General features: G+C 48.0%; 1 protein-coding gene across 3 annotated transcripts in view; it reads left to right on the top strand.

The window, feature by feature from the left end:
- The window catches only part of LOC146813821 (calpain-1 catalytic subunit-like), a 701,058-nt gene that overhangs the window by 441,753 nt on the left and 243,394 nt on the right, over window positions 1-15,911 (top strand). For all 3 annotated transcript variants that reach the window (XM_085610275.1, XM_085610277.1, XM_085610276.1), the window contains one exon: window positions 1,233-1,393. In XM_085610275.1, the coding sequence (XP_085466401.1) occupies window positions 1,233-1,393 (161 nt within the window). The remainder of the gene's footprint in view (window positions 1-1,232; window positions 1,394-15,911) is intronic.

The raw sequence follows: 15,911 nt of genomic DNA, 5'->3' as shown, positions 1-15,911 counted from the left end.
CTTGATAGCTATTTGAAGGTCTGAAGTAGAGTCCCCCGGATGTAGCCTGACCCACACTTCTTGCCCTTATACCTCGCCTTTTGTTTTTATTTGTTATTTATGTTAATCCTATGTATTTTGCTTCCCTAGGACTATCCGGAGCCATGTACGGGGCTGGGCCCCGGGAGCCGACTACTGCCTTAACAACTGTATGATCCTTTCTGAATCTAGCGGCCGGCCCTGGTGGTTGTAGGCCCATGCTTGTAATTGATTTATTGTTCAATAAAATTTAAAAAAAAAAGAACTCCATAGCCTGAGTCCAAGGGACATCGTTGTAACCTGGATACTCTGTAGTAAACTTTAATCTACCGACTGTTAGGAGGATGATAATTGTCCTTGTCCCACACACTTCTGGTAATCTGCCTGCAGAAAGTGTACCCTTTCACACTGATGGAAACTAGAGGTTGTGCAGCACTCAGGTTGATGGGTGCTGTATTAAAAGGATCCCCACAGGAAGTTAGCGTTAGCAGCAGTGAGGGCTTTAATCCAGTTGGAGGTAGTGCTCGAAGCCCTAGTTTGGGTGACACTGTTGTCCCATGTTTGTTTTTAAACTCTAGTATCTTGCATAAAAATCAACCACATCTGGGAGACTTGTCCTTATGCATTGGTGCAGCAATGGTTCTTGCATCATAGCATTGGGCCGGATTCAGTTATGTAGCGGGACCCTTATATTCTCTTATAGTGATGGTTTTTGCACCATAGCAGGTGTTGAGCATCATTAGTAGAGTGAGAGGCCTTTCACTGTAGAAGAGGGATAGGCACATGAGATGAGGGTGTCCATTCCAACATTATATGATCGACCCAAATCTGAAAAAATGTATCTTGTATACTTGTCTCTAAATGATATTATGGTACCTCTGTTGGCATCTTTGCATTCCACAGATCAACTTTCATGAAGGACACAGACCGATGCGCACCTTTATCACACACTGCAGTCCTTGCTCGGAGGTTGATGTGTGCAGTTTGCTGGATTATTTTTAAGGTTTCCTGTGTTTGTGCTTGTTCATTTACCATTTAAAAACACAGCGCAGAACTTGTATTTTACTTTCTTACTCTGTAATAATTCGGTGTTTGATATAATTTTGTTGAAGTACATCACCTCCATCCCAAAGTCTACTCCTCTTATTATTACCTGATGTTTATATCACAAACTCTTATTCCGTCTGTGTGCCCCATCACTTTGCACCCCTTAGGATGTCCTTCCAGGAATTCCTAGAACAATTTTCCTGTCTTGAGATCTGCACCTTGACTCCAGATACTCTGAAGAAGGACGGCATGAGCAAATGGCACATCACGCTCTTTAAAGGCTCCTGGTGTCGAGGTAGCTCCGCTGGTGGCTGCATAAAGTTCCTTGGTAAGTGAAATAACTGCAGTGGAAATGCAATCTACAGGAACCACAAAGAGTATATACCACACTTGTGTTGTCCCAAAACAAGTTTCGGACCTTAACCTTAACCCATCTTTAAAAGTTGGTACACATTCCTTCGATCATCTGCACACTCTGGGTCATACTCTGGTCTGTGATGGAAATATGGAATTATTTTTAGGTCTGACTTGACAGCGCAGGTGCCTTCAAGACATATTGTAACCAACTGTTTCAAATCTACATTAAGTGAGCTGTGGCTCCATCCAGAGGATTACCTTCTCATTTCATGCTGTTGGCTCTTTGGTATATCATGCCACCTCACAGGAAGGGCTTTCATCATAATGTATGTGGATCTATCTTTGACCTGAATATTGCAATCGATAATAACGCTGCTTACCACATTCAAGTCCTTCAATCCTATGTGCATTTTATATAGAATGCAATCATTTTTTTACTACTTTTTCCCATCACTTGCAAAACCAACAGGGCAGGCTTTAAAATTATAAAAAATAACTGGGTGTGCAATGCATGTAAACAGCATTTGTGAATGCAAGTTTTCACAAGCTTTGGCAGATTAAAGCCAGACCTAATGGCTTTGCCAATGCTTGTTAGAAAAGTCACCTTCAGGTATTCTACAAGCATTATGAGGGTATATTAATGGCAAATAGTGTGCTATACAAATGTCGACTAATAATGACAGTAATTTGTGTGCTAAGGCAGTTATAAGTGATGCATGGTATCTCCTGGGGCTGGCTGTGAGTACTGTATCTCATACTCTAGTTTTGCTTTAAAAAACAAAGTCGACGGTTATAGATTGTTAGAAGCCGGGTACGATGTACTCTACCTGGAGCGTTGATGTGAAGACCGGCCATGTTGTAGTAAGTGAAATAAATTACTTTTGTTCTGGATATTTTGCATTACTCAAGCTGATGTGTTAAATCAGAAAAGGCTGTTACTGGAGAATAGGTTGGTATTAAAATCTGAAATTAACAAGTTCATCAGAACCTTAGATTAAGAAATAAAAGCAGATTGTGTCCTTCCTATGTTCCTCTGTATTCATGTACATTGGGAGTGTGAATATCCCTTAATATTGTGTAAGGTATCTAGCCTGGAAAAAGCATCACCACTCAAAATGCCACAGTAACATGCTAGATCGAGAGATTCGAGCAACAAATAGGGAATTTAAAAGTGAGCCTTGTTAGAAATTGGGGCTCTAGTTGGCAGAAGTAGGCACCCTTTCCACGTAGGGACCACAATCGTAGTCAGTGTAAGTTACAACACACCCTAAATTATCCTGTGCGTACCCTCTGGTGGTCTGGCACAGTGCAGTCAAGCTTAATTTAAGAGGCAATGTATAAAGTATTTGTGCAACACTTCATACAACAATACAGTGAAAACATTACAAAAAGACTACACAGGTTAGAAAAATATATTATGATTTTTTAGGGAAAGTGCCTTTTTTGACATAGTCACCCCAATATTGTGCCTGGTATTTGATGTGATTTTGATTAGAAGTGCACTGAGTTCCTGCTAACCAGGTTCCCTGTGCCAGATCTTTATCAAAACTGTGCAATTGTTTTCCAATTTGGTTTCCCCAATTGACATTACTGTTAGTGCCCTCTGTATATTCCTAGCAAAGGTAATCCATGATATCTAGGGCATGAGATACTAAAGAGTGTCCCAAGGACAGCAGGACGAATTGTGCCCCCCCTAAAGGGCTGCTCGCCAAGCTCGTGCAGACTGCCACTGCAGGCTGCGTGTCTTGGTGCAGACAAAAGTAAAGATATGGCAGGCAGCCTGTGTTTCCTGCTGCAGACACTGCATGCAAAATAAGTAAGCCACCCCTACAGCAGGCCTTATCGTCCTAAGGCGAGGTGCACTATCCGACATGTGAGGGCATAAATGCATTAGCAGATATGCCCCTGTACTGGTCAGTTCCATTACTGCCAGCACAAGCGACCAGGGAAGCCATTTTAAAAGTTTGTGCTGAACACTTGTGAAAACTAGTTTCCCAGCTACAATCAGAGCTTCACTGAAAATAGGGATGTTTGGTATCAGAGATCTCATATTATTAAACCCACAATGATTCTAGTGTCGGAATTAGTAACACATGCACCCAGAGGGTACCTAAGAGATGCCCTCTGAAGCCCTACCACCTGCTTGTGTGCTTGACTGTTTTTGACCAGCATGCCACAAGAGACAGGTTTCTGACCACAAAGGGTAAATGCCTTTGCTCTCCGGGGGCCATAAACCAAGCCTTCTCAGGCAGAGGGTCCTTGGCACCCCTGCCCACAGAATGACCTGCGGATTAGCATTCCAAGACCAGGGAGCTTCAAAGAGGCCCACTGCTTTGGTGTGTGAATCTGGTTTCTCTCACAGGAAAGGAAACCAACCCCCTTTTGTCCAGAGCCCTTTGGCACCTGGACAGGTAGGAAAATTAGCTAGGCAAGTCAGGTGTGTCTACCCTCAGGCAAGCACCACCCCTTCTACCTGAAGTGGATGCAACTTTTCAGAAGTGACCATCATGGTGATGGCAAATTTAGGATCTCTGGGACAGGGTTATGCCCACCTCCCCCAGGAAATGGTCATATAGGGGGCATAGTGACCCCAGGGGTAGGTAGCCCATTGCCTACTGCCCTATTCTACCATACATTCTGTATTTAGGGGAGCCCTGCCACCAGGCAAGGAGATCCTCCTGCTGACCAGAAGAAGAAGGGCCGAAGAGCAAGAACTGCAGAAGAAGCAACTGACTTGGCACCAGCCCTGCTGACCTGTTCACCTATTCTCGACAATTGCCCCAAAGTCAGCTAACCCTGCAAGCTGCTGATCCTCCAAAGCCTGGGAGAACTGGCAGCACTTCCAGGAGGATGCAAGAACTTCCATGGAACAGCAGAGCTGTTCCCTTGCATCTTGCAGGTACCAACCACTGAGCTGTGAGGCTCCAAGATCACAAAAACCTACCACTGGAAAGCACCACTGCACCCAAGCTGCCTTGCCAAGCTAAAGTAGGCCAACTGTGCCAACGTGGTCCTGATATTCCTGTCGACCTATGAAGAAGGGCCAAAAATCTGCAAAAGCAAAAACTGTAGAAGAAGCAAATTAGTTGGCACCAGCCCTGCCAGCCTGTTCGCCTGTTCTCGACAATTGTTCAAAGGTTGTCTCGCCCTGCAAGCTGCTGATCCTTCAAAGCCTGTCAGGACTGCCAGCTCTTCTCCAAAGAACCAGGGACTCCCATGCAGCAGCGGAGCTGCTTCCCTGCATCCTGCAGGCCCCTCGAAGAAGTCTGCTGGACTCTGGGACCACAAAAACCCAATGCCGCAAAGCACCACTGCACTCACGTTTCCTACCCTGAGCTGAAGTGGGCCAGTGGTGCCAGTGTGGTCCCCCGGCCTTCCATAGACAAAGTGCATCTTGGACCTGCCCACTGTGGACTTCCCAACACCACCTGCGGCCTCTGTTTGCAGGCCTCTTCTACAGTGACTGCTCCTGGTGACGAAAACCCGACGCCTACAGACACCTTTACACCCGATGCCTCTGGCCCCTGAGGATGAGGACTAAAGATGTCCCCACATCCCCAAGCCTTGCAAAAGTTTAGATCCCCTGTTGATTCAGCCTGACTTGTCCCCTAGACCAAGTTTGCATCCTCCTTTCCGACAGACTGATCTCCATAGACTTGAATGTAGCACATGACGCTGTAAGTCACCTCTGCGCCCGGCCACCCCAGTGCTGCCCGAAGTGAACTGTTGGTGCTGCCTTGGACCGTGCTCCATACCCACCTTAAGTCCAGAAGATTGGTCCCCTAAGTCGCTGTTCAGTGCCAGAATGCAATGCATGTTTTCTCTCCATAGGTTAACATTACACTGAAGTGCTTCAGTCACGATTTAAAGTATGAAAATCACCCGATGCTGAAAAACACACATCTGCACCCGTACGCCCTCATGCCTCCTGAAGTGCACTGTTGGTGCTACTTTAAGTCCCAGGGAAGAGTTCTGTGAGTTGTTGTTAAGTGACCTTATATTTTCTTCCTAGGTTAACAATTCCACAAAGTGCTTCAATTACGATTTAAAGTATCGAAAACCTGTTTTCATCAAAACTGTTCTTTTAAAAAGTACTTATCTGATTGTGAGGATCTTAGTACCTAAAGTTATATTAAGGTATACAGCACCTAGGCGTACACACTCCTTTGTTTCTCTAGTCAGACAAGAACCAATCCCAGTGGGAGAGAAGCTTCACCCTGAGGCGAAAAGCCGGGAGAACGCTAGATATTCTTTTTACTTGCTATTATTAGGAAAATTGTTGTTTTTTACCTGCTCACTTGCTCCTTCTGAGCTTTTCTTCGCTCTTGGCAGCCCCGCACAGCAGATCCATCGCTGTTGCGGAGCCTCACATTGCCGCCACCATTCCCCGGAGGACATTGGCCACGCCTACCACTTCAGGCCACGCCCCCCGCTGCAGGCTTTTAAACGCTGACTGTTAGCGCGCCAGCTAGAGGTTACACCATCTCCTGAGGCGAAAAGCCGGGAGAACGCTAGATATTGTTTTTACTTGCTATTATTAGGAAAATTGTTGTTTTTTACCTGCTCACTTGCTCCTTCTGAGCTTTTCTTCGCTCTTGGCAGCCCCGCACAGCAGATCCATCGCTGTTGCGGAGCCTCACATTGCCGCCGCCATTCCCCGGAGGACATTGGCCACGCCTACCACTTCAGGCCACGCCCCTTCCGTTTCCCCCACTACATATAATGTGCTTCCCCCGACCGTGCAGCGGGCGGGCGCAGCGGGCGCGCCGCCTGCGTGCCGAAGGCGCGCCAAAGGCGAGCCCGTCTGCGCCCGTCCGCGACCGACCGGGACAAGGGGCAGGCCACTATGCGCAATTTATAACATATACTTCTGACCAACTGCGCGCTTTCAACAAAAAGTGGCCCCTGAATATTGCTACACTGTCTTGACATTACCTTTTCTAAGCCCACCACACCCGCCCCTCCTCTCTCCTCTTCTACTGCTGCCCTCCTTCTGAACACGAGGTCAGCCGTCAAACATCAGATTGAAAGATTCGATCTATTAGATTCCAACTCTCCTGACCTACTGTTTCTAACTGAAACATGGTACAGGTCGGATTCCCTACCTAGCATTCTGGCAGCCCTCCCGCCTCACTATTCCATGCTCCGCGCAGATCGCTCGGAGAATAAAGCAGACGGCGGGGTAGCCTTAATTGCTCGCAAAGACCTTCATTTTCAGACACTTGCCTCATCTATGATTTCTACAGCCGATTGCCTTGTAGCTCGCTCCACCTCCTTTAAGATCCCAATTACCTGTGTACTAACATATCAGCCACCCCAATCATCTTCAGGTTTTCTCTCTGCCTTCCAGGACCTATTGGCCACCTTGGTGGTCAATAACGCCTCCGTTCTCATCCTGGGAGATTTTAATTTTTGGCCTACCGATCCTGCTGAAGATACCAAATCCAAGGACTTTACACAACTGCTCCTCAGCCTCAATTTCACTCAGCATGTTCAAGGCCCTACTCATACTCAGGGCCACATTCTTGATCAGATATGGACACTAAACATCCCGATGTCAGTCCCCAAAATTTCCCCCTGTCCATGGTCTGACCATTCTATTCTCGCTTTTTCCTTGGATTTGAGTCATAAAACAATACCTTCTTGCCCAAAAACCACTCGAACAAGGAACTGGAATCGAGTCGATATTCCTTCTCTGTGCAATTTGCTAATCACTACTTGCCCAGACTTATCGGGCCTGATCCCCTACTCCCAGACCACCACTCTAGATCATTGGCTAGCTAAAGCCTGCGATGCAGTGGCCCCCCTGAAGCGGGTTACCATCAACCGCACCCACAATGCCAACAAGTGGTTCAGCTCTGGCCTCAAAGCCAAAAAATTGGAGTTACGGCAGGCCGAACGAGCCTGGAGAAAAGAATACTGCCCTACCCGGACACAATATTACACTACCATTCTTAAAGAATACAAACAAGCCATTCTGGCAGCTAAAACAGAATACTTTTCGGAGCGTATTTTAGCTGCAGAAAGTCAGCCACGGGAGATCTTTGCCACCGTCCACGACTTGGCATCTTCGAACAGAACTCTGCCCAAGATCCTCCCTTCTCAGGTGCTATGTGATTCACTAAATGAATTCTTCATTGATAAAATAGCTTGTATCAAAGCAAATATTCCCCCCCCTTCGCTCACTTTTCCTCACTCCCCCCCTCCAGGCAATGCCTTGTCCCTTACTTCCATTCCCGCACTCACTAGAGAATCCCTGCTTCCTTTGCTTAGCCGTGTCAAGTCAGGCTCCCCAGTTGACATCTGCCCGGCAAGTATTCTCTGTCAGATCTTTGCCAAATGCCCATCCCCGATCCTTACCCTCCTTAATGACTGTTTCATGCATGGTTTCCTCCCTGTCGCTTTCAAGAAGGCTATAATCCTCCCCATACTAAAAAAACCGGGGGCAGATCCCACATCCAGGATAAACTATCGACCGATATCCCTTCTTCCTTATCTGGGCAAGATAGCTGAGTCCCACGTCACCCAGACACTTAGCACTTTTATTGAGGACATTAATTATCTCGCACCCTGCCAGGAGGGTTTTCGCCCCCGCCATTCCACGGAGAAGGTGGTTATTTCAGTTATGGATCAACTCAGGGAGGGTCTCGATACCAGCACTCCTCAGGCCTTGTTCCTCCTGGATTTGTCCGCCGCTTTTCACATGGTGGACCATTCCATTCTCTTGTCCCGTGTCGAGGCGGCGGGCATAGGGGGACAAGCACTGGCCTGGATAGGCTCCTTCCTGGCTGACCGCACTCAGGCCGTTCATTTGGCCGAATTTTTCGCCCCTCCTCGCAGGGTCCAATGCGGTGTCCCTCAGGGCTCTTCTCTTTCCCCCTCATTATTTAATCTTTATATCTTTCCTCTTATTTTTGCATTACAACAAATGGAGGTCACAGTCTATAATTATGCTGATGACCTACAACTCATTTTTAATTTCTCCTCCCCCTCACTAGCTGTTACTGCCTTCCAGTCTGTCATGCTGTTTATCTGGGATTGGATGAATGCGAACCATCTCAAACTCAACCCGGATAAAACAGAGTTGATTCTGACAGGTGGCAGTGGCAACCCTTGGTCTTCTTCCTTTTGGCCCCCTTCCCTTGGCTCACCTCCCACGCCCTCCCATTCAGTTAAGACCCTTGGTATCACACTTAACCTTCATTGGACCCTTCACTCTCACATTAGCTCGGTTGTCTCTTCTTGTTTCTTTACTCTGCGCATTATTAGGAAAGTATCTCGGTTCTTCTCTCCCTCTTCACTTAAACTGATTGTAATGGCCATGGTTCTATCCAAGATCGATTACGGGAACATTATTTATAATGGTGCCCCCGGCTACGCACTTCAACGACTTCAGATGGTGCAGAACCAGGCAGCTCGTCTGGTACACGGTCTACCTAAATTTCATCATTCGTCACCTCTTCTCATTGCTCTTCATTGGCTCCCCATTAAGCAACGGGCCCTGTTCAAGCTTGGTTGCCTTACCTTCCAAGCCCGGATGGACACGGCCCCTGCCTTCATAAATTCTGCCATTATCAACTACTATCCTCCCAGAGTCCTTCGTTCATCCACCAAATCTCAATTAGTCATTCCTCGTTTTAAGAAACAAAGATCAGGAGGCCAGAAATTTGCGGTGCTTGCGCCCACTTTCTGGAACACCCTCCCTCTCCATATCAGACTTTCCTCCTCTTACATGGAGTTCCGTAAAGTCCTCAAGACTTTCTTGTTCAAGCAGGCCTTCAGCTTATAGTCCTCTGTACTTTCTTGCCCAGGAATGCCTCTAGCGCCATGAAACTGCTTTGTGAACGTGCGCTTTACAAATTTTTAAAAATTCAAAATTCAAATAAGGGATTTGTTATTTTGATAAATTGGTGTGGATCTCCTTATTGACTCGCATGTATCATTTATTGAATATTGTGTGTATTTGCCGATGTCTGATAAGCCTCTCTAGTAAGCCTAAGGCTGCTCAACCACACTACCCATAAAGAGAGCACCTTGGAATTGCTAGAGCAAACCCTGTCTTCTAGTAAGGGAATACCTGGACTCTTTGCACGGTATACCTTTTTTGGTACTCAATATAAAGAGCCAGCTTCCTACATAAGTGGCAGTGGTGGGATACAAGACTTGACATCTGCAGTACCAAATGGTTAACAAATGATTCCATCAAGGAATCCAAAATTGTCTTTAGCCTAAAATATTTCTTATGATTTCCACTTTTTCTAAAATGTTAAAACCTAACTGTTAGGGCTTTGTGTTAAGTCCCACAAAGAACTGTTTATAAGTTAAGAAATAATTAAGTAAGTTAGGCCTTTAGAAAGTACTTAGAGTTTATTGTTGTTGTCTAAAAAGGTCCCAACTACTTTGATACCATGTCGGAGACAGGTCCTTCCCAGGAGCTTAACTTGGGGCCCTACAGGAACCTTAAATTGTCCCAACTTAAGTCCATCTGCAAAGACTTCATGCATAAAATGCCAGGTTCCTGGCGAGGAAGGAACCCCTCTTGGAGAAGGGGCAGAGGATGCTGAGGTGGATGACGTTGATGATGATTCCAACAGCAATCCTACTGAAAGCAACACTGGGCGTACTGACGGTACTTCAGGAGAAATAGATAGTGAAAAAAACTAGCCAAGAGGATAGCCTTAGCGGTTAAACTCCTAGCTCTAGAGAAAAAAAGAACTGAGATAGGCCTAGGACCCATGTCAGGTGTCAGCAAAATAATAAATAGGGAAAAAGATGAAGGTTTCGACCCTAAAATCCCCACAGGGATTGTTCCTAAATACACAGAAGGTGATGATATCACCAAATGGTTTACAGCCTTTGAGAGGGCTTGTAAAATAAGCAACTCAACCAAAATATTGGGACTCTCTTCTCTGGGAGCTGGTCTCAGGAAGGTATAAGGGTAGGCTCCTCTCACTGAATGAGCCAGATGCTGAGTCCTATGACCTAATGATTGCTACCCTGATTGAGAGATTTGGACTCGCCACTGAGGAATATAAGATCAGGTTCAAGGAGACTCGAAAAGCCCAGATTCGGACCTGGGTAGAATTTGTACATTTTTCAGTGAAAACACTCGGTGGCTAGTTGAAAGCTAACAATATGCAAGATTATGATCTTATTAGAAAGAACATCTCTTGAGTAATTGTGTACCTGATAAATTAAATCAATACCTGATAGACCTAGGTCCACATTCTCGCCAGGAGTTGGGGAAGAAGGCAAATAACTCGGTCAAGATGAGGGTAATGAAAACAAATCATGGTGGGGATGACCATAACTCCCCCTCCCCAGGGAAAGATGGTGACCAGTCTGTTGAACTTGGCCCTTTTTGCAGGATCATCCCTAAACTTTTTGCTTTCCTCCTAGCCTTTTTGCTGACAGGGTGTTGGTGGTTTTAGGACTCTGGGCACTTTAGCACTGGTTAGCAGTGCAGAGTGCGTGTGCTCTCTGCCCTCCATAGATTAACATTGGGAACTCCCCCCTTATGGGACAATTACTAAATAAAACAAAATACGTATGGCATGTTTAGTATGTGTGGAATGGAAATTATAAATGCTGCGCAATGGTGTGCGCAGATTTACTTTTACTATTTTAGGAATGCCACTTTTAAAAGTTGGCATTTCTGTGTGCTGTGTGCCTGCCTGCATGTCTGTTTCTAGAAGTGACCGGGGCTGGTGAGGAGTGGGTGGCTCCAGGGAGGCAGGGTCAGCCTGAGTGGGAGGTCTGCAACTGGAGTAGTGGGCGGAGAAATCCCCTGCCCTGACTAGGTCAGTACCTACCCTGTACAAGGCTAGCTCCGCCACCTACTAACACCCCTCCCAGTGCCAGTTGGGACTGGAACTTCCAAGACCCTTCCAGAAACCCCTACCCCCAAACCCTTCCAGAAGCTTCTACCTCCTTCCAGACGCAGGGCAGGGAGGTGTATAAATACAGGGGCTGTAAGCCCATGTGAGTTGTGCTTACTGGACTGGAGGGGACACTCTGCCGGGAGGAACCGCCGCGGGACCCAGCTGCTGGCTCCTGAGGGTCCCTGTGTTGGCCTGCCTGTGCCCAGCTCTGTCCCTCTGCCCTTTTGGACACTCTGCTGGACTGAGAAAGAGTGTCTGTCCTTTGGGCTGCCAGAGTGACTAGGGGATTCCCCTAGACTGTATGGCATCTTCAGGGAGAGTCCCGGCGTGGGGACTTCCCCGTGTGCTGTAAAGAAGTGGGAGCCCTCTTCGTGCTTCTCAAACTAAAACAGGAGCCTACCCCGCATTTATATTTAATTAACAAGCGGGTGCCCACCCCGCTGTTTTCTGCCTCTAGGAGCAGGTGACCACCCCGCTTGGTGTCCACGCTGAAGCGGGTGCCCACCCCGCGTGGCCTCGCCGAGGAAGAAAAAAGCCGCCGGAAATCGACGCCGCCGGCCTGGGCCCCTGAATGCACTGTGTGCTACCGAGGGCGCTGACGAGGAAAGCGCTGTGCTGCAAAATATCACCGCTGTAAGCCCGAGCTTGTCACTAAGGTGTGGTACAAGTTCTGCCCCAGAAATCACCACCGTGAGCCCGAGCTACAACCCACCTGCTAGCAGCAAGGACGCCGTGTGGAGATTCTGCGTTGCCCGACAACAGGAATCCCCGGGTGACATCAGCGCTGAAGCCGGGAGGTGTGCAATGTTGCCAGATTGGGCTATTTCCCGCACAATTGGGCGACTTTTTTCCCAGTTGTGCGGGAAAAACCCATGCCTGGCGGGGGGCTACTTTTTGGGCTTGATTTAAAAGGTTGTGTGCAATTTTGTGGCCTGGGCGGGCGCCGACCTCGAGTAGTCAGTGCACTCACTCTTATTTTGCACATGCGTGCTGCAGGGGTCACCTAGCTTTGTTGTTGTGAACTTGTGTGTGTGCGGGCCAGTGTGGGGGTTCCCCAGGGCCATCAATCAAGTAGCGCACGAAAACGCTACCAATGACGGCCCTGGGTATCATTTTTTGGCCAGCCCCTGCGGTTCTCTATAATGCTGGGACATGGGACTGCGTGCGTGCGTCACGGTGCGTGACCTGACGGAGGCTGGAGCTCTTACTTTCGGCTCGGCTCAACGGTGGATGCCAGGACGCATCATCGACATCATGCCATCATCCTGATTCATGAGGAGTCGGACTGGAGTCGGACGCACGTGGTGTCCCTGCTGCTGCCGCCCACTGTGGTCCACTGGTGGTCACCCAGGCCACAGGCGGCGGCGGGTGGTGCTCGCAGCCAGCGCTCTCTGCTCAGCGCAGGCTAGCCAGCCCAGTGAGCCCACCACCAGTCGACAGCACAGCCTGGAGTCACGCAGCACAGCAGCAGGCCGCCCGGCGGCACCCGCAGTTGCTGAGTCCGGACTTCGACGCCCGCCCCGACCTCAGGTGAGTGAGTCAGAGGCGCAACTAGAGCCAAATTTTGGGGGGGGGTGCGAGTCTTTAAGCAATAGACAGAGTGGAGATTGGGGCAGGGAACTCTTTCCGTCTCATCATTTTAGAAAAGTGCAGTTTCAATATTATATTCAATTAAGCCATGGTTGCTGCATTTTTATTTTATGAAACTAACAACCATTAACAAAGCAAATGGTTCTGGCTTGTTGTAGGTGAAACGTTACTTGTTGTGATATATATCTGGATGCAATGACAGAAGAGGCAAAATACCAGTCCGGCGATACACAATGCTAAGCACAGATTTTTAGCTTAGTTCTTTTAAGCAACACCATTAATTACATCAGACACGCCCCTTGGAGAGACCCCCAGTTTTTTCATCCCACTTAAAGCCCTGGAAAACCATGTAACAATCACCTCATGGCCTGGCACTGTGCATCATGCATGACTCATGACTTCCACTTTTTCAGATTGCCTATGTGCAGGTGCATAGTGAACCCTCCCCCACCCCACCCCTTGCTTTAGGAAGACAGCAAGGGCGAAATTCTTGATGGGCCTCTTCTGTCTGCAACTCTGCAGACAAAGGCTCAGCTCATAATTAAGAGGAAAAGGTGGGCGAGTGAGTAAGTGAAGGGATGGGTGGATGGCTGGATGGATTAGTGAAAGGGTGAATGGATGAATGGAAGGGTGAATAGATGGATAATGAGCGAAAGGATGGATGGATGAGTGAAAGGGTGGCTGATCGGTGCGTGAATGGGTGGATGGATGAGTGGATGGATGAGTGATAGGGTCAATGGATGGATTCATGAGTGGATGAGTTGAAGTATGGGTGGATCGAAGAAAGGAAGGATGGCTAAGTGAAAGGGTCAATGAAGAGAGAAAGGGAGGATGAATGGATGACTGAAAAGGGGACTGGGTGGTAGGATAAGTAACTGGGTGGATGGATGAGTAAGTGAAAGGATGGCTGGATGGGTGAGTGGATAAATGGCTGGATGGATGAGTAGATGGTTGGGTGGAAGAGTGGATGGATGAGTTTACGAATGGATAGGGTGAAAGGGTGGATGAATGGATGAGTGAAAGTGTGGATGGAGAGATGGATGAGTGAAATGATGGATGGAAAGATGCGTACGTTTTCAAATGGATGAATGTTTGGATATAGATGGAATTACTTATACACTATTACGCGACCTCCTTTGATGTGTCTGTAAAACGTACCTTTTGTCCCGAAGTTTTGGGTGTGTGTGAATTTTGACCTCCCGTCCTGAATTTTTGTCCTGAATTTTGACCCTTTGTCCTGAATTTTTACACTCACCGTTCTGAATTTGCACCCATGCCAGTTCGTCACCCCATTTGTAGGAAGTGATGAATATTGATAGATGCCAGGAAGTTGACGTAGGTAAAGAGTGTTTTAACACCCAAACCAAAACTGACCACATCGGTTGTTCGTAGGCCAGCCCAGCTTCGAAAACGGTCGTGCAGGGGCCACCCAACCTCGCACGCACCTGCTGGCAGCACCACGTGCGTCTGTTTACCACTGTCCTGGCATGGATCTGACACTCCGTGCTTCACCACGTTGCTGATGCCAAGGCGCGCACTGACGCACACTGTTTGCCGCTCGAACCGGAGCTGATTTCGGGGGGGGGGGGCGGGGCTGAATCTTTAAGCAATAGGCAGATTGGGCTTATTTTGGGCTTATATTTGAGCGGCTTTGGGCTTGGGACGGGTCTGAAAATCCGGCAACACTGGAGGTGTGGCCGTGCTCCAACCCGGAGGGGCTGCGTCGCCCCTCCTCTGTGCCGCCTCGTCGAGCGCCCAACGTCCTGGAGGAGCAATGAAGCCTCTAGCCAGCGTCCGCTCCAGGTAACGGTCTGCGGGGGAGGCGAAGCTACCGTGTGGGTTCGGGCGAGCTGCGGGACTGCGGGGACTGCCTGAAGTAAGTTGCGGGACAGCGGCTGACTACTTCGCTCAGCCCCTAGGAGAGGTGAGTGGGGCTGAGTCTTTCTTCTTTTTTTTATTCATCCTGGGATTGTGTTCTCCCGGGCCGCCGGTGCCTGTCCTTCTTGAGCGACCGCTCCAACGTTGGGGTCAAATTTGAATAAAGAGGGCTCCAAAAGTGGGAATGGTGGTGCCAGTACTCTTCTGGGCATTTTTAACTTTTGAGTCCCACGGGGGGGACTCCAACGTACCAGTGTTCTTGTGGGCAACATTTCTTTTTTTTTTAAACTCGAGAGCAGAGGCTCCTCAAGCACTGTAGCGCCACATGCTTTCGAGTCCAAGAGGGGGGCTCACCTTGGTCACAGCTGCACCGCAGAAGCGGGCAGCTGCAACGTTGGGCATTTCTTTCAACTTCGAAGCCCTGGAGTGGGGCTCCAACATGCACAGTGGGGCCAGTGATTCTTTTTCTAAGGGGCCTACAATGATGCTAAGTGTGTACTGAGGTGCACGGAGTGTATTCATGCTGATGCTTTGCACAATGTGGTTTCATGCCCTAGGAGATGCTCTGATCCTGCCTGATCCTGCCTAATGCTAATGTTATGCCTAATATCATGCTATGGTGATCTAGGCTTATGTCTGATCTAAGGGGGTTATGCCTAGCGCAGGTACAGAGTATACATGGGGTTACTGTGATTTACTAGTGCTATAATGTTTAGGCCTCATTATGTGGCCATGATGTATTTAGGCTGATGCTTGCTAAACATGACTTATACCCCATGATTGTTGCATAATGTATTTGTATGCCTAATGTGCATTTATGCTTAGGGGGGTGCCTGACGTCAGGTCATTAGGTTCATGCCTGATCTAATGTGGTTTACGCTGATTGCAATTGTTGCTAAGTTCATTATTTTACCAGTAGCTATGGGCAGTTATTACTGGTGGTTTTATACTTACTACATGTACTTGTGGGATGGTCCTGGCAGCGACCCAATTGGCGCTGCCCTGTACATAATCCCCTGTAAATAATGTCCTGGTGCCTGTAGGTACAGTGTATATGTCTGTGATTCTAATGTGTTTTTATAATACAAAGGCTATTTTTATATAACCTTGTGTGGAGTCTCTTTTGCAGTGTGCCTAGTG

The sequence above is a fragment of the Triturus cristatus genome, chromosome 6 (assembly GCF_964204655.1).
Source record: "Triturus cristatus chromosome 6, aTriCri1.1, whole genome shotgun sequence".
Lineage (NCBI taxonomy): Eukaryota > Metazoa > Chordata > Amphibia > Caudata > Salamandridae > Triturus > Triturus cristatus.
Note: the sequence above shows the minus strand (reverse complement) of the source record. Positions and strands in the feature narration are given on the sequence as shown.